At 33.4% G+C, this 19,006-nt stretch overlaps 1 protein-coding gene across 1 annotated transcript in view; it reads left to right on the forward strand.

Moving 5' to 3' along the window:
- LOC143200961 (glutamate receptor ionotropic, kainate 2) overlaps positions 1-19,006 on the forward strand; it is a 196,886-nt gene that overhangs the window by 129,063 nt on the left and 48,817 nt on the right. Inside the window, exons 11-12 of the mRNA XM_076411779.1 lie at positions 3,706-3,896; positions 12,242-12,481. Coding sequence (XP_076267894.1) covers positions 3,706-3,896; positions 12,242-12,481 — 431 coding nt within the window. The remainder of the gene's footprint in view (positions 1-3,705; positions 3,897-12,241; positions 12,482-19,006) is intronic.

Here is a 19,006-nt window from a genome sequence, read left to right on the forward strand (position 1 = left end):
TCTATATTAATGTGGATGGCTCATCTGGGCTAATCCATGACTTTTTCCACTTGAAATTATCATTGTAGAACCACTTTTTGTTGCGACTCATAATACAACACATAAAACTCTTCTTTTTACCCGGCAAGAAATGAAAACGCGATGTTGTAACGGTTCGAAATAGTATTTCCAGTCAGTTGGTATGTTAGACAATTTTGTAGCCATTTTCAACTCAATTTTCTTAAAACTTTTAAATCTTTAAAACCAAAACTTGACACTGAATTTTAACGGAATAACACCAAAAGTTTCTAGAAGTGTTTGGTGGGTTTCGCAAGAAGATTGCATCAAATTCCAATCCATCATGATCAAAATATACAGATGCTATTATTTTAAATTTTTTGTAAGTTTCTTTCATGTGGATGGATAAAGCATAGCCATGTTCATCATGCAATAATGTCCATTTTGAACTTATATTAGTTCATTATTTTCGGAGTAACACAAAATTTAATTTAAATAATTGAAAAGTTTTCTCCTCGTTGTCGTCACTTTTAAATCATCCAAACCAATATCTTCAGACTTGCCTTAATACTAAACCTTAGCTTGATGCTCATGAAGAGTAGTATTGTTGCCATATATGTTCTTTTTTTGTTTTGGACAAAAACATAATATATCCCGACCCTAGTAAAATATAACTTCCTGAACTTTACAATCGGAAAAATGCTCTCACAGTTGTACAATAAATTTGTCAACATTATACGGGAAAAAAATGACCGAAAACTTCGCCCTCTAAAATATCGTTCAGCCTGTGGATTTTTCTTAGGATTGTTGTTTTCGCATGTGTTGTTGTGCGTGTGGGTGTGCGCCAAAGATCGATGAGATTTGCTTTCCATACAGTCCAATTTTTCTTCATTGGCGCTGTAAATTTCCGGATTTTTTTCCTGTCATTGATATTCCTGTTTATGTTCTGGGATCGAGTGGCCTTTTATGGTCGTTAGAGATAGATTTTATGTGATTGCCGTGTTATTTCTTTATGATGTTATCGTGATAGTATAACGGCGCTTTGTTTAGTTATAACCATGTCCTACAGTAAAGCTTGAGATTATTGATTTTGTGTATAAAACCTAATATATTCGAAATAAATTAACATCGTTATAAATAAATAGGAATGGCTGTATGGGGTCTTAATCTTAATGGTTAGATCAAATCGGCTATATTTTTTTTCAAATATTCATAAAAAGACATTACTCATTGAAACCATTCTAAATGTATCCTTAAAATGAATATCAACTATTTGAATGCATCCATAGGTCTGAAACTTTCTCTTTCAAACTTATTAAAGTTGTTACTTCAAAATATTAAGAAAACCTTGCCCAAGAATCAGTGCATCAAGGCCCATTATATCGTGAATATGTTTGTTGTTAATAAATCTACTTGTGTGATGCACTTCCAGTTTGCAATCAATAGCAGCAGCAGCAAATAATTTTTAATTTTAGATATCCTATCAAAGTATGAGATATAAATATTTTTATAATTTTAAAAATATTTTAAAAATCATTTTGTACAAATGTTTCCCATCTTTATGGCCATATGGTAAAAATATTTAGAAAAAAATAATGCTGGTTTGCTAACAATAGAATCATTATTTTTTAATCCATATTCTCACTTTTCCGACATTTTGAAATGTTGTACCAATCAAGCCGCGCGACTTCTAAATCGCTATGTTTGGTGAGTATACTACTGTATGCGGCAACACTTTCCATTTCCGCTGCGATTCACAACTCTTGCAACATGTGGCCCAGCTTTATCACACAGGGTGGATGACCTTCCCTATGTTATTCGCTATTTCTGTTTTTTTTGCAACAATACGTCCCTCCATTTGTTCAACAGACGTTAGTAAACATACTGCAGTAATAATTCATAATTCATCAGGTTTAAAAACTCGTAATATCCTTACACAACATTGCGAATCCCACCACATGCACTGCAACACTTTACAATCATGAATATTCCGTTTGAGTATCGATATAATTGGCTCTCCTTAATTAACCCATAATTTTTTATGGCTTAGCAATCTCATAGTAAATCCACTTTTCATCTCCAGTCACAATACGGCACAGAAAACTATTTTGTTTTGCCTCACAACTAATGAAACAGTGATGTTAAAACGATTTTAAATGGCATTTTCAGTCACTTCATATGGTAGCCATTTTCCCTGTTCCTCCTCATCTTTCCCATCCTATATAAATGTTTGTAAACAGTTGATTCCTCAACTTCTAAGCTATCTAAAAGTTTTATAAGAGCTTGAGATAAGTTTTTAGTTTAGTTTAGTGTACATTAAAACTTTGCATTTTCACTAATAGATATTGCTGATGAAAAGACATTAAAGTACTTAATATTTCATTATCGCTAATTTCCCACCAATCTTTTAGGATATGTGAAGATTTTATTTAAATATTAGTAGTTTGTATTATTAGCAGTTTTCACTTCCACAATTTCATGCTCTCTGTACTTCGTCTAAAAATTCATTACAGTATAATTCCATTCAAATATCAGCGCAAATAGTGGAATTAACTTATATATTTTACAAAGACAGATGTGAAAAATATAAACAGCAATAGTAGCTACAACTTTCACCTCTGAGAAAACTTTAATTACTTAAGAGCATTTACTTAGACACACAATATTTAATTTTAAAAGGTTAGCTTGAAAGATGAACTAATGTCACTGGCATATAAGCAAAAATGGTTTATCAACAAAGTTCTGTTTTGTAGCTGTGAATGAATAAAACGCCTTGAAAACTTCATTCTTAGATTAGATTTAGGACTAAGTATTTAAGATACAATTATCTGTACAGGGGATGAACCAAATAGTATGAACACCCGACATATGCAGTATTTATTTATTAATAAGTTGCTTTTAAGTCACTATTTCCTTTATTCACGGAATAGACTCGCAGAGTGTATTCAGACATTATCTCTCCAAGTCTATCTGTCTCCAACGGAATATCGTTCCATTTTTGTACAATAATATTCGCCAATTGCTTCAATGATGTTGAAAATCTGAATATATGCATCACGCTCTAAAACTCCTTATAATGCTTCAATTAAGTTGATGTTTGACGGTTGTGCTGGTCAGGAAAGATGTTTGATGAAATTTTAATGTTCCCCAAACTAAGATTGAACATATTTGTCTGTGTGTATTAGTAAACTATCATCTTGGAATGTGGAAATATCTAGCAGCAATGTGTTAGTCATAGTAAAAACTTCATCATTGATGATGTCCAGTTATACATTCGCGCTAATCCAGCCAGGCATGTGAATATATCAGCTGTATACAGCGAGTATCATAACGAAAAATTCCCCATGTTTGACTGCAAATATGCTTCTTTTGGAATTCTTCATAAATGAACGCCACTATTTGCAGATAATAATGTAAACGATGATTCATCGGACCATAGCACATCTTGCAAACCACGGAGTGTCCTGGTTATAACATCGTTGCACCACTTCTTGCACAGCTCAGAATTGGCTTTGTGAAGTTTATTATTGTGTATATTTGGGGTGTATTTTATTGGTCTATCCACTGCGTATATCTATATATCTCCATATTTAATAAAAATTTATCCAGTAAAATAATGAGTTTTATCAATATTATTTTATTATAGTGTGAAGTAATAATTGTTAACTTAAGGTCTCCGTTGTTCGATTAAAACCATAATTGTTTCAGAGCTCGCCGTACGTGATGAGAAAAGAAGCCAGCGAAAAACTAACAGGAAACGCCCAATTCGAGGGTTATGCCGTAGATCTGATACACGAAATTTCACGCACCCTGGGTTTTAATTACACGATCAAGCTGGCGCCGGATGGACGTTATGGTTCTTTAAACAGGGAAACAAAAGAGTGGGACGGCATGATAAGGTAACTAGAAGTTTATTTCTTCGGCCGAAATTGGGTTATTCGCTTATTTTCACTTCTTGTTATGTTCCTACACCTATTTACAGTTTTATGCCTTTACGCGTCTGATGACAGTGATAAATATTATGATTCTACGTGTGATATATATAAATATATATATATATATATATATATATATATATATATATATATATATATATTTATAAATAAAATTGAATTAAATATTCTTACATGAAGTGCTAAACTAGCACCTCCTATATAATATTATAACGAAACATGTTTTTTAAGCCATATTATTTAATTATTTATGAATTATGGAAAAACTAACGAGGCTTATTACTGTAAATGCTTGTTCTTTCTCTAAATTCATACCTCGAGGATTAAGGCAATTCAAACTATTGGATTTTTAATACTGCTTCTTAATACTGATATACTTAATGTGCACTCGGAGCCAAGGATCACAGCCCAACTGTTTTATCCTCTATAAATAATACTTTTGGGCTTTTAATCTTTCATAATTTACCTGTTGACTGATATTCATTCAGTATATATTAATCACCTCTATTAATTACTTAAATGTTGCTAATACAATACATGGAAAATGGTTTTAATCTAAAAATAAGAATCAGCATCAAATTTTAGTTTAGTAAAAGTTTAGTAACGGTTATTTATCAATCTATTTAGAAAAATAACGAAATAGCTTAAAAACACAAAAATATCTTTAAAAAGAAGCAAAGATGAAAACATGTAATATTACTTATTTTAATGTTACAAATGTGATGCTTTAATATTACAACTGTGGATATTAAATTATTAAAGAGCATCCGCCTAGTAAATCATATGCTCATAAAAATTTAGGTTGATAATACACCAACTGACCAATAATGGTAAATGTTTGTTAGTTTCAAGAAAGACCATAGCCGATTTTGAGTTTGATAAGTAATTTACAACAAAATAATTTTGAAAAAATTGAAAAATCCTCCAACAGGTCCGATTAAGACCATAGAGAAACTTGCAGGAATTAAAGGTATATTACAAAATGATCAGTTTCACAGGCAATGTAGTTGGAAATTTCTTATGAACTGAAACGCAAAGACATTGATGGACAATATCAAACAACCAACTGAGATGCAAAAGAGTGGCTATGAAATATATTCTACCATTTTTCTTATTATTCTTCTTCAAGTGTTTTACTTAGATCTTTACTTAAAATAGGTTTAGAAGGGAGTAGTGTTGTTTCGTTCAGTCACTCCAACAAATTGCTACTTCTCACTATTAAAATTAAATAGTTTTCAAATTAAAGTTTTTATTTTAAACTCGAAACCGAGCTTTTTTAAACTCTTATAACTGGAGCTTTCACAAAACTCCTAGATGATTATAAGACTATTTTAATTTCATTCAGGTAACCTAAAGCTATTTACTTGTTACTATGTTTTCAATTATATTTTCACAGGTTTTACAATATGAGGTCGAGCGTTTTCATTCTCAAGAATAACATTGTTGTGTTGCCCGTATTCCGGTCGTTTTGCTCGCAGTGACTGACTTAAATGCATCAATGGTAGCCAAAAAAACATCTCAAATGATTGTTTCAACAAGCGATTAGAAATAGTTTATTGTATTAGTCCCAACAATTCTGCATATTTTGCTTGTATTTTACATGGATAATGATCAAGTGACACCTTCAAATGTTCGTCCTCAAATTGATTTGCTCTGCAGAAAGAATGTTTTCTCTTCGGTATCAAAATGACGACTTTTAAAACATCGGTCAGTATCCACATATCGAAATTGATAGAGCATGAGCTTCAAACAGTACTAGATGACCCTCAGCTGCCTGTTTCTTCAGACTGAAGAAAAAAAGTAAAAATTCTCGCAAATACGACTTATTTGGTAAAAATTTAAGCATATTCAATGCACTAAAAGGTCTGTGTTATTGCTACAGTCCTGCTTGTTACAAAACGATGAGTTTATACCTGTGTACGTTCCTGTTCCAATAAGTCACCAGTTATGTTCGTTAACAAGCTATTTTTCAAGTTAAAATAAAAATTTTTCTCAAGTGAGTTATAAAGCTAAAATTTATCTGTTATTATGCGAAGCAAGAACAAACTTCAGATCGTAATAAGCATTTAATACAACGAGAACCCGCAGATAGACGACGTACATTTGTATTTTCGTAAACACCCTTTCTATTATGATAATTTTTTGCGCCGTTATTTGATAAGCGTCCCGAAACCGCCCTCGGTAGGCGTTCGACATAGCGGAACGGACAAAAGCCCGAAGGAAACTCGAAACTTTATCCTGTTCCGAAACTAACTTTAGTTTCTCGCCGGGTTGTTTTTGTTTTTCTTTTCGGCGTCTTTAAGCGTCAAAACCGACGTAATCACGAGGACGTTAACTGCGTTCGATATGCTAGAAATTCAGTTATTATTTATGGGAGGTTTCGTCGGAAAGTTTCCGGTCTCACCGTTGTCCTAGGTGTTCAGATAGTTTTCCACTAGTTAACCAAAAAAAAGGCCACCAATAAATCTATATCCCAGCATTGTAAATTTGAACATTTATTAAGCCCATATCAAACAATACCATTATAATAAATCACTTCAGATCGATGGGTTTTGCTTAAGCATTGATGCAACTGTTGAGTTGGTATGAAGAGAAAACAATGTTGTAAATTAAAACACAATTCATTTTTTTCTTCATTCCGTGAATTAATACACGTGAATTAAGAGTAGCTTGTTTATGTAAATTAATAATATAAAAATCATAAAATGAAAGAATACAAAATCGTTACGTAATGGTGAAAATAATTATGAATTGAATGGAACTTGCTTACTAATCGTCTGACTGGTTTTGCTATAAGAATTCTATAAACGGAACCAAGTGATTATATAAGAACATATTAAGTAATATTACACATTACATTATTAAAACACATAAGAATTCTACTGTTCTGGCCATTCTTTTGCTAATTACGATTTTCTGTTGTTAGTTTTTAATATTTAGTTATTTAATTACTTCTAATTCTCATTCTCGATGCATCGTTTTATCGGTGAACCTCGCCCCTCAGATTCTTGGTGGTAGCTAAGAAGGTTGGTTCAAGAAACCCTTTTCTTCAACCCGCTTCGTTCCCAATTTCGGGGAGGGAAAGACTTTACCAGAACACGTACTTTACGGACTCTTAAGAAATGCTCGAAAATTTCACGATCTTGAGCCTTCTTAAAATATATAGTTATATCCACAGAGAGGGGTCTGCCAGGTCCAACTTTTTATACGCTTCGTCTAGTCCCAGTACCTGAATCTCCATTATCTCAAGCATTCGATAAAGCGCCAATGCGACAATTTTTTACTAGCCACGCTAGTTCTGTTTTCTCGGTGCCTTTCTTATCTTGGCCTAGCTTCATCAGATATTCGACATAATGTGATGTTTTATATCATCTTAAGTCATAATTCTTTTCTCATGTCACAAATATTACAAGCAACAGTTTAATGGTCTAATAAATTAACTAATATAATCTACGCAAATACACCCTAAACTATACAAAAAAAATTATAATTTTCGTAAACTCAAGATTAAACATTTTCCCATTATCTTGAATGTAAATAAATATAATTACTTCGCAACAGTAATCTTTGTCCACATTTATGCAAGAGCTTTAAAAAGATTAGATATCTTACTCTACTCTTCCCGCCTTCTATTTACCACTCATATCGATCAAATATACGTGACTAGTCTGAATCGCATCTCATATCATGTGTAGTTATCAAAATTAGACTGATTTATATATATTCTCAATGGATAGATATTACTCAATTGCGGTAGCATGCCATTAAGATGAAAAGAGTTGCGATTGTCAGACCTCGAATTCGTTTGTACTCCCAGAACTTTTTTGTATTCAAAAAATGTCGAAACATCATTAAAATTAACAAGAAAAAAGACATGAAAAATAATTATGAATTGAATGAAAATTACGTACTACTCGTCAGTCTGGTTTGACTATAAGAATTCTATTATCGGACCAAACTGATTATATAAGAATTACACATCACACATTACATTATTACATACATAAGAATTCTACTGTTCTGACCGTTCTTTTTGTAATTATGATTTTCTATCCTTAGTTTATCTTTAATTATTTGGCAACTTTTAATTATTTGGCGACAAGTTCTCATTCTCGATGAGAAAGTTGAACCCGTGCTTTACGGATTCTTAAGAAACGCTCGAACATTCCACGATTTCGGGCTTTCTTGAAACTTGTGGTTATATCCACAAAGATTTGTCTACCAGGGCAAACTTCTTACACACTTCGTCTAGCCCCAGCACCTGAATCTCCATTATCCGGAACATTCGGCAACGTACCCATTAGATATTGTTTGCTAGTGATGTTAGTTCTGTTTGCTCGGTGTCTTTCTTATCTTGGCCTAGCTTCACCAAGTATGTGATGTTTTATATCATCTCAAGTCATAATTGTTTTCTCATGTAACAAATATTACAAGCAACAGTTAAATGGTCTAATAAAATAACTAATATAAACTACGCAAATACACCCTAAACTATACAAAAAAAACATTATAATTTTCGTAAACTCAAAATGAAACAACTTTCCTAAATATAAATAAATATAATAACGTCCATAAGTGTCACCAAATATACATGCCCAGTCTGAGTCACACCTCACATCATATCAAAACATCAAAATTAGATTGATTCATATATACTTCTAATAGATTTAGCCATTACTCAAATACAGTAGTATGCTATTAAGATGGCAAATAGTTGCGATTGACAATAATCGGATTCATTTGTACCGTCAAACTGTCAAAGATCATTAAAATTCAGAAGAAAAAAATTGTGAAAATACAGGGCGTGGACTAAATAATATGAACCCCTGACATATACATTAAAATTATTTAATAATAAAGTGTTGAGCAATCATTTGCTTTTAAAACAGCTGCAATTGTGCGTGGAATAGATTTTTGGGTGTCTGAATAATTTACAATGAAATGTTGCATCATTCGTGTACCAAAATATTCATCAATTGCTTCAATAATGTTGGAGAATGATATCTACTTCTCACTCTATGTTCTAGAACTCCTAATAACGGTTCAATTATGTTGACGATTGGCTATTGTGCTGGCCAGGGGAAGATTCTCTTCAAACCAGCTTGCAGTATATATTGTCATATTATCATCATGAAACATGGCATTATTTGACAACAATTTGCTAGTCATAGTAAGAAGTCAATCACTAAAGATGTCGAGATATTCCCTTAATATAATCCGGCCTTGATGTGAATCAGAAGACCATCTGAATACCGCGATATTTCATCACATCTCACTGTAGGAAGCAGGTAGTCCGAACGTTGACCTTTTTTGGGCTGCTCAATACATAAACTCGGCTATTTGTAGCAAATAATAATCCATCGGACTATACAACATTCTTCTATCATTAAGTATCTAGGTTTTATGATCGTTTCGTCATTTCTTTCGCATCTTAGCGTTAGTGTTAAGTTCTGCTATCACTATGTAGTTTTATGTTGTCTGATGACAATATTATTTTATGTTCGTCAGTCTCTGTTAATTAGCTTTGAGTTTAACTCACTATTACTCCTCGCCGATGATGGTTTGCCATGTTTTGTGTATTCCCGCAGATAATATCTCACAGATGCTATCGCTAACCGATCATCAACTATTTGATCTCTATAGAAGTCTCACATTTCGGCAGATCACACATCTCTGCGATCGTTTGTTTCCAGGATGGCAGAACAAAACATATGAAATACTGAAATATAAACTACAAGGTTTGGCGTGTAAACTGAGCAATACGTTAAAAGGAAAAGTGTAAGATTTGTTGTTCCAATGTCTTCCCAATTGAGAAATTATAACAGTATGAAGAAATTATTAATCAGTGTAAGATTGGTAGTACCAGTTTAAATATATATAGTTTTTTATAAGAAGATTAGTCCATCTTCTAAAATAAAAATAACGTTACCATTATTACGTTATATGTTATTATAAAGAGTGGACTAAGAAATGACGAATTAAATGGAATGCTACTAAGTGTAGATATGCGAATTTCACATTCAAAAAAAAAAAAAAGAAATAAATTACCCGTCGGTGGTAATTGGTTCTGTAGTAAATCCATACGAGCTGCTAACAAAAGTCAACACTTGGGAATCATACCTGACTCAAGTGGATATAGTTATATGTTAAAAAGATACGAACAGAATTTTGTAAAACGTAAAAATATGTTGGCTGCTTGGACGACAATCCGAATGAACTGCACATTAATAAACTGTTATTATACAAGAAATTATTGAAGCCAGTATGGATCTACGGTGTGAAATTACATAAATAACAAAATTCATCTCAGCATTGATAAGAAATGAACTAAAACAGCGGACAAAATAGAAGGTTTGCGAAAAAATATCAAGTGAGGTTGTGTACATAAAAACTCCGAAATACTGCAGCTGCTACCACTATGCAGTAACCAGCACCACTCGACAATAGTGTCGCACAACAAATGTCCTTTGAGAATGTAAAATTATCTTTGAAAACTTATTATCTTTAAAGTTGATATGTAATTGTCCCGAAGTATGTTGATTTTTGGATTCGTTATTGTATTTCAATGCTTCACAATGTCATGTCATTTCACAAAGTATGTATAAGAGTTGGTATTAATATTTTGAGATAATGACGAAAAGACAATTATTTATTAATGAAGATAGCTTAGTTTTTATCTTGTTAAATTTAAATTGGAAAGTAAAGATTCCCCATAAATTATACTTGATTTTCACGTAATTCATTACCTAATGACACAGACATCTATTGATAATTAATATAAACTAATTCACAATATATGGACAGTGATATTTTTGAAGTATTGAAGTGCAACTGAAAATATAACTAAAAATTATATATTATTTGTTCAGCAAATGACTAAAATAATTCATGGAATATTACTGTACAAAGCGACGAAACTGATATTCTCGTATATTCACAGAATTCATAGACATCTTGACAAAGTGCCAATTTCAGATTTTATTCCACTACTTTAAGCCTCATTTAACTTGCAAAATTAGAATCTTCTAGACGCAGTTGCTTTTTGCTTTAACTGACTGATTTATACTTTCTGTCCGAAAAATTTATTGTTCCTCTTAGTCATATATTATAACAAGATCATTTATTTAAAATAAAATTTCAACGAAAGCCTGGGATGTCCTTTATTTTTCAATATATATGTACTGCAAGAGGGTTCAATAAAATAGAGTAAACATAAAAATATTATTGTTTGTGATTATGTTGATGATTGACGATTGTTGATGTTTCCGTCATGCGGAAAAATAAATAAACAAACAAACAAACAAAACAACCAATAAATAAAGAATTAAAGTTCCATGAAGGTATTTTATAACACTTAACCTTCTTTGCAACACTCATTGTAAAACTTGATGTACAAAAGTATTTATTTCTTGCTATATTTATTAGTGCTTTGTTAGGAATGCATTTACTAAGGAAACCTAAAATAAACCAGCAGTTAACCCACTAAAATTTACAGAAAAATTTACAGAAAACCTTTAGAGATACCTCTAGTACTCTCTTGTCTCCAGAACCATGTCAATTACTAACAGTCCTTAAGCAGGAACAATATTTATATGATCATACTAAACTTGCCAAAACCCTTTAATAATTACATCAGTAATATCAGTGAAATCTTAAATAATATTAATTATATATAAATAATATTTTTGTGTCGCCGATCTGATGGCTACTCCAGATGGCTTGATTTGGGCCTATTTCGTTTTATTTATTCTTTTAATTTGGAGCGTATATTACACAAAAATTTAAACCTAAAAATTATTCCTTGATATAAGCGTTAACGCTGCTAAATATCGCACCCCTCGATGACCCTGTTTTGCACAAAAAAGATGTAACCTTTTCTCTCAGGAGATTAATGTACGAATATAGATTAGAAAAAAATCAACTTTAAACCAAACTTGATATTAAAAGTACGAGCCATTGCCAACGTCATAAATAACATGGGGCAAAAGTCCCGCTACCATTTTGATGGCACGCCATCTTGGTTATATGACGTTTAGCTCAGTTTCACTTTAACAGTTGTGTTGTGTAGACTTCGACATTTTATTTTCGAAAAATATACGCTACAAGAACGAGCAGAAATAGTGACAATATTTATTGAAAATAATCGTTCCATTATCGCCACTCAGCGGAAATTGCGTTCATGGTAGTGGGACTTTTGCCCCACGTGTAATATTATAAATTTCGTTTCTGTTAGGGGGAGAATAAAAAAAGCATCCTGCATCAATTTAAAAGCTTTTTTCCATAAATTTCAGGGAGCTGCTGGATCAGAAAGCTGACTTAGCCATCGCCGATCTAACGATAACTTACGATCGGGAGCAGGCCGTCGACTTTACAATGCCCTTCATGAATCTCGGCATTAGCATTCTTTACCGGAAGCCTATTAAACAACCGCCTAATCTGTTCTCCTTCCTTTCGCCGCTCTCGCTGGATGTCTGGATATATATGGCGACGGCTTACCTGGGCGTATCGGTACTGCTTTTTATTTTAGCGAGGTATGTAATTAGGAGATAATGCGAGGGTCCATTTTTGTCCATTCGTACGAGATTTAGTAAGTAATAACCACTGTTTAATCTTAAATAATTTAATCTTATAGATATTCACAATTCGAGGAAATCAACTAAGACTGAAATTCCGGTCTAAATTTTATCTATAACTAGATCCAATATAGAAAGAAGTGCGTAATTGCATTTATTTGAGTGTAATATACTTTTATTTTTTAATGTAATTGGGAATCTGAAAAACATCAAGCATGGTAAACTCGACGTATTACACCAAACATTTTGACGAAGTATGTTTTAATATTATTATTAACACTCTGACTATTATTTATATTTAGTTACATTAAATATTTTATCTTCTTCAAAACAACTACTACAATATATATTAATTAAAATATGATGCATTATTTTCCTAGACTGATATTGAACAACTGATAATCAGAAAGCGCTATATTTGATGGGTATGCTGGGTTCGGCAGAACTTCTTATTCGAGCTGCAACCGTATATCCTTCACGATTCTTGCAACATGTGACCGAGTATAATGTTATACAAGAGGATGACAACAATATTACATGCAATTTCTTAAATTTACGTCAGTGAACATCTGTAAAAATAATTCTATTCGATTTTAGCACCTTGCTGATGTCACCATACCCACGTCAAAGCTTTATGATAATTTCGTGAAATTTCATGCATTATTGCTTGATAAGCTATGAAACCGGGATCTTGATTGGGTCTTATTTCTGTAGGTTTGGAATCGTATGTGAACGCCTGGAAACTGTCGATTTATCAGCTGCTAACCTTTCTGAATACTCTTTGGGAGTATGAGCTACGATTTTGTCAGAGAAGTCTTGCAGTTGTAATTTTACTGGAGCTTTTTTGCTCCTCCAGACCATTATTTATCATTGACAAGAAAATCTCTTTTTTAAATCATTGAAATTATAACCGACTATGAAGACAGGATGAAGCAGCATGACGATAATTATATAAAACTGTTAGATGAGCTTCAGATTCGGATTTCTAAATGTCAAACACCAAAAGTAACATATGTCGAAAATACAATTTTGAGAATTCCATAACTAGTGTACATATACATTGAATAACATAATAATACGAAATGGAAAACTATTATTTTAGTTAGAGAAATGTCAAAAACATTGAATTTAATAGTTGTCAGTTTTTTAGGTACTACAAGAAGCTATTAGGGAATCTATTTTTAATTGTTTTGGTAAATCTCCTGAAAAATTATTGGAAATATATTAGAAGAATATAATTATATATTAGAAATTTTCAAGTATTTCTCATAAAAATTTTAAGAACTGTAAGCCATAATGTTACATCTAATATCAAAGTTATTATGATGAATTGAACAACAATATTTTTAAGAAGAAAACGAATTTGCAAAGAATAATACTAAAAACTGTAAATCCAAGATAGTGATAAATAAAAGAAACTAATTAAAAGTTTTGTTCCTCAATTATGTGTTTTCCTCAATTTCAATGGAATGTTCAATACGATCTCAGAAAATTTGCTTTAAGGAATGCTTTTCAAATGCTTCAAGTTTACACTACAGCGTCCAGCAAGACTTAGAGTATAACGAAAAGACAAAAACTCAGGACTCAACATTGGAAAAAGCCGAATTTGAATCTCGTTTTATATATATTATAAAATTTCCTATCTTCCATAACTGCCGTCCTAGGGCAGTGTCTTCGACAATAGTTTGGCTGATTCGATGTACTAATTACTTAAACCTCATGACTTTCACAACAATTTTCATTAAACCAAGTTTTATATGTAAGAGTGGAAGAATAACATTTTTTGCAGAATAAGAGGTTCATATTTAACTTCTGATTTACCACAGAGTCAGTTCTTTTTGGCCAATCTTTAACTTCATAATAGGTTTTGGTATCTCCACTGTCCACAAACAGAAAAAACAACAACAATATTTGTATTACAGTGTATGAAGATGATCAAGCGTAATAAACACGAGCTTATGAGTGGATATGTGACAATGGATGAAATATGGCTTCAATATTTCACTCCGAAGTCCAATCTGCAATCGTCTGAGTGGACTGCACACGACGAACCCGCTCCAAAGCATGAGAAAACGCAACGGTCGGCTGGCAAGGTTATGGCGTCTGTATTTTGGGATGCGCATGGAATAATTTTCATTGACTAACTTGAAAAGGACTGACGATCAACAGCGACTATTATTATTGTTATTATAGCGCTATTGGATTGTTTGAAGGACGAAATCGCTGAGAAACGGCAGCATTTGAAGAAAAAGAAAGTGCTGCTTCACCAAGACAATGCATCGTGTCACAAGTCAGTGAAAACGATGGCAAAAATCCATAAATTCGATTTGCTTCCTCATCTACCGTATTCTCCAGATCTGGCCCCAGCGACTATTTCCTGTTCTCAGATCTCAAAAGAACGTTTGTTGGGAAGAATTTTTCGTCGAATGAAGAGGTGATCGCCGAAACTGAGGCCCATTTTGAAGCAAAGGACAAGTCGTACTACAAAAATGGTATCGAAAAGTTGGAGGGTCGCTATAATCAGTGTATCACCCTTGAAGGGAATTATGTTGAATAAAAAAACTAATTTTGGCAAAAAATTGTGTTTTACTATGGTAGGCCGGGGAATGTTCAATTGACCTGTTAAGAACATGACGTGATAGGCAACCAAATCAGTAATACTTTTAAGAATGAAGTAGGAAATTCAGAACACGCTTGTTAATTTTTTCTTGTTACATAGTGTAATTGAGCTAAAACCATCAGATTTTTCTGATTTCCTTGTTATCAAGAAATAGAGGTCACACAAGTCAGTATAATAACCCACATACAAAAAAAGTGGTGCTAAAAGTTGAGATACAGTGAATACCTCAACGAAGTTCGGTTCGTTTTACGTACAAACTCCCTCCCACTCGCATAAAGGAGGCCTCGAACCAGCTGTCTCGTAGAAAACAGTTCAGGTCCCCGTCAAACAGCCCGCCGCCCATTCCTCATTAAAATTTTATTGAAAGCGAAAGCGAGGGCGTTGCCGGGGCAGGAAACTCCACAAAAGAAACTGGGGAACTGTAAATTTAGACAGGCGTTCACTCTCACACACACACACGCACTCGTCAACAAAAGGGGTCATTGGGGGATAATTTCGAATGTTAATTAGTTTAGTTTTGAGCTTGTTGCCCTTCGGTAAAATTTGAAGAATACGTTTAGGACATACAAAAATGGAAATTATAATTATTATTATAGGAATATAAATTAGGAGTTTGCATACATTTTGAACAGCTATATAACAGGTCAATTGGATAGTCCCCGGCCTGACACTAAATCCATATATTTTTTTAGTTAGCCTTGAGCCTCTAAAGATGCGTGTATAAATTTGGCAGCTGTCGGATCATTAGTTTGTAAATTATAGCATTTTGAGTGAAGCAATTTTTGTTATTGTGAAAAAAATGGACAAAACGGAATTTTGCGTGTTGATAAATTATTGCTTTTTGAAGGGAAAAATACAGTTGAAATAAAAGCTTGACTTGATTTCGACTTTCTGGACACTGCCCCAGGAAAATCAACCATCAAGGATTGGTACGCTAGGTTTAGACGTGGTGAAAAGAGCACCGAAAACGGTGAACGCCCAAAAGAGCTTGTTATCGACGAAAAGACTTAAAAAATCCACAAAATGATTTTGAATGGCGTAAATTGAAAATTAATGAAACAGCAGACACTCTAAAGATATCAACTGAATTCACGAATATTTGGATATGAGAGAGCTATGTACAAAATCGGAGCCGCGCGAGCTCACTTTTGAACAAAAACAACGACGAGTTGATGGTTAGGAGCAGTGTTTGATGATGGTCAAGCATAATAAACCCCAGTTTTTGCGTCGATATGTGACAATGGATGAAATATGGCGCCATCATTTCACTCTGAAGTCCAATCGACAGTCATCCGAATGGACTGCACACGATGAACACGCTCCAAAGCGTGGGAAACTCAATAGTCGGCTGACAAGGTTATGGCATCTGTATTTTGGGATGCGCCTGGAATAATTTTAGCATTATTAGGTTTGAATGACGAAATCGCATAAGAGTGGCCGCATTTGAAGAAAAAAAAGTGCTGCTTCCCCAAAAGATAGCACCGTGTCACAACTCATTAAAAACGATGGTAAAAATCCATAAATTGGGTTTCGAATTGGTTCCTCTTCCACCATATTCTCCAGATCTGGCTCCCAGCGACTATTTCCTGTTCTCAGATCTCAAGAGAATGCTCGCTGGGACGAAATTTTCCTCGAATGAAGAGGTGATCGCCGAAACTGAGGCCTATCTTGAAGCAAAGGGCAAATCGTACTACAAAAATGGTATTGAAAAGTTGGAGGGTCGCTATAATCAGTGTATCACCCTTGAAAGGAATTATGTATAATAAAAAAAACTAATTTTGCAAAAAATGTGTTTTACTATAATAGGTAGGGAACTTTTCAATTAACCTGTTATTCTTGAAAATGAGAAATTCTCTGTAAATAACTACTAAAACATTATAATCCAACTGTTAAATTTGAGTTGTTTTGACATTTCTCTATATTAATTAAGAGTTTTCTATTTATCATTATTAAATTGTTCATTTTAACATGTGTACCGTAATGTCATTACCGTTTCTTCTAAAGAAAATCTATTTAATATTCAAAAAAATGGAATAGTTTATTTATTCAAAGTATTGGCCACTTAATTCTATATATCTTGCCCATCTTTTGGATAATTTATGGATGTCACTTCTTCGAAATTGCGGAAATGCTGGTCTGCCAGCACGTGTCCCATTGATGCGAAAAGTTGATAATCGGACGGGGCAAGGTCTGAAAAGTACGGCGAGTGCGGTAATATATCCCATAAATTGCTTTAAATGCTTCCATTACCGGTTTAGCTTTATAAAACGGCGCGTTATCTTGCCGTAATATCACTTTAACGGGTATTCGGGCCCACCATAGACGCTTTTCGATCAACGCAATTGATCAAATTGACCATTTGTTATAAGCAACTGCCACCATTAACTGTTTCGACAGGTTTCACTAGTTCCTAATATACTACGCCACTTTGGTCCCACAAAACACATTGTCTTGCGACCAAAACGATTTGGCTTTGGGGTCGATCGGCCGGCTTCTCCTGGTGATAACCATTTTTTTGCGGTTATAAATAAATCCACTTTTGATCAGTCACAATTAGGTACAGAAATGATTTCCGATCACTACATTTCAGGCAGCATTTCATAAACGAATTTTCGATTCTCAATTAATCTGTCGTTCGATTGATGTGGCACCCATCTTCTCATGATTTGGACTTTTCCCATTGCTCGTAAGTGGTCGCTAATCGTTTCTTGGGGCACAGTGAACGCATCTGTCAATTATTTTTAAATTTGGGTTGGGTCTTCATCCAATGACTAGTCTACCAGAACGTTAATTGCCTTGCACATCGAAATCACCACTTTTGAATTTTTGAAACCACGCCTCGCATATATTTAAGGTTCGAACATGCCCATCGTAAGGCTCCACCAGAACACGATGAGTTTCAACGGCATTTTTTTAATAAAATTAGAAAAGTAAAGCATACCAGAAAAGCATTTTTTTAAGCACGAAACTTGACATTTCCGAAAAGGTATAAATCTACGACGGTATATATAAATATATATCTTTGAAGCTTGATTTCAGTAGAATAAGGTGACATATGTGCGAAATCATAACATTGCACACTTAAGTCTATGGGCATCTGTTAGAAAAACCGTCAATGAGTTTCGTCAATGTAAATACCTATTAAACAGCCTAAATTAACTATTAAATTCAATGGTTTTGGCATTTGCCTACATAAAAAACACTTTTTTTATATAACGCTATTGAACTGTTCATTGTATATAGAGGCTAGTCATAGAACGTTCAAAATTGCTTTTCAACGCTCATTATTTTCGTTGTTCTATTTGAATAGATCTACTACTGAAGCCCATACAATAGCTTAGAAATTTATGGTGATGGTTATGTTACTCCCTCATATTCTAATTGTCGGCTTTTATTTGAACGATGTAAAACTGGCTATTTTGATATGGGCCAAAATAGTTCAATGTCTCCGAATATCAAGATTCATTGGACAAAAGTCCAAAACTAATTCTTCTTTTACACAGTTTAGCAGTTGATGAATGACCTCTTTCCAGATGATTACAGTAGAAAACCAAATGTAAAGAAAATGGCTACCTAACGAATTTACTGAAAATACCATTACCAACCGCTTTAACATCCTGGTTTCATTACTCTCCAGGCAAAAATCTCTCTTGTGGCGAAGAGTTTCCTGTGGATTGTACTGGTTCTTGCCTAACAACCGAGGGCACTTAACGGACATAGCATCTTCTGATTGCCCATTTTCTTCGCTCGGTTTCAAAATTCTGAAAAATTTATACCGCTGATGGAATAATATGGTGAAAAATACTGGAAAATATTTTGACTACTATTTGTTTCTATATATTACATCAATTTTTCGCAATAAA

This window comes from Rhynchophorus ferrugineus, unplaced genomic scaffold (genome assembly GCF_030347505.1).
Source record: "Rhynchophorus ferrugineus isolate W39M unplaced genomic scaffold, kcgeb_rfMv2 rfM1, whole genome shotgun sequence".
Classification (NCBI taxonomy): Eukaryota; Metazoa; Arthropoda; class Insecta; order Coleoptera; family Curculionidae; genus Rhynchophorus; species Rhynchophorus ferrugineus.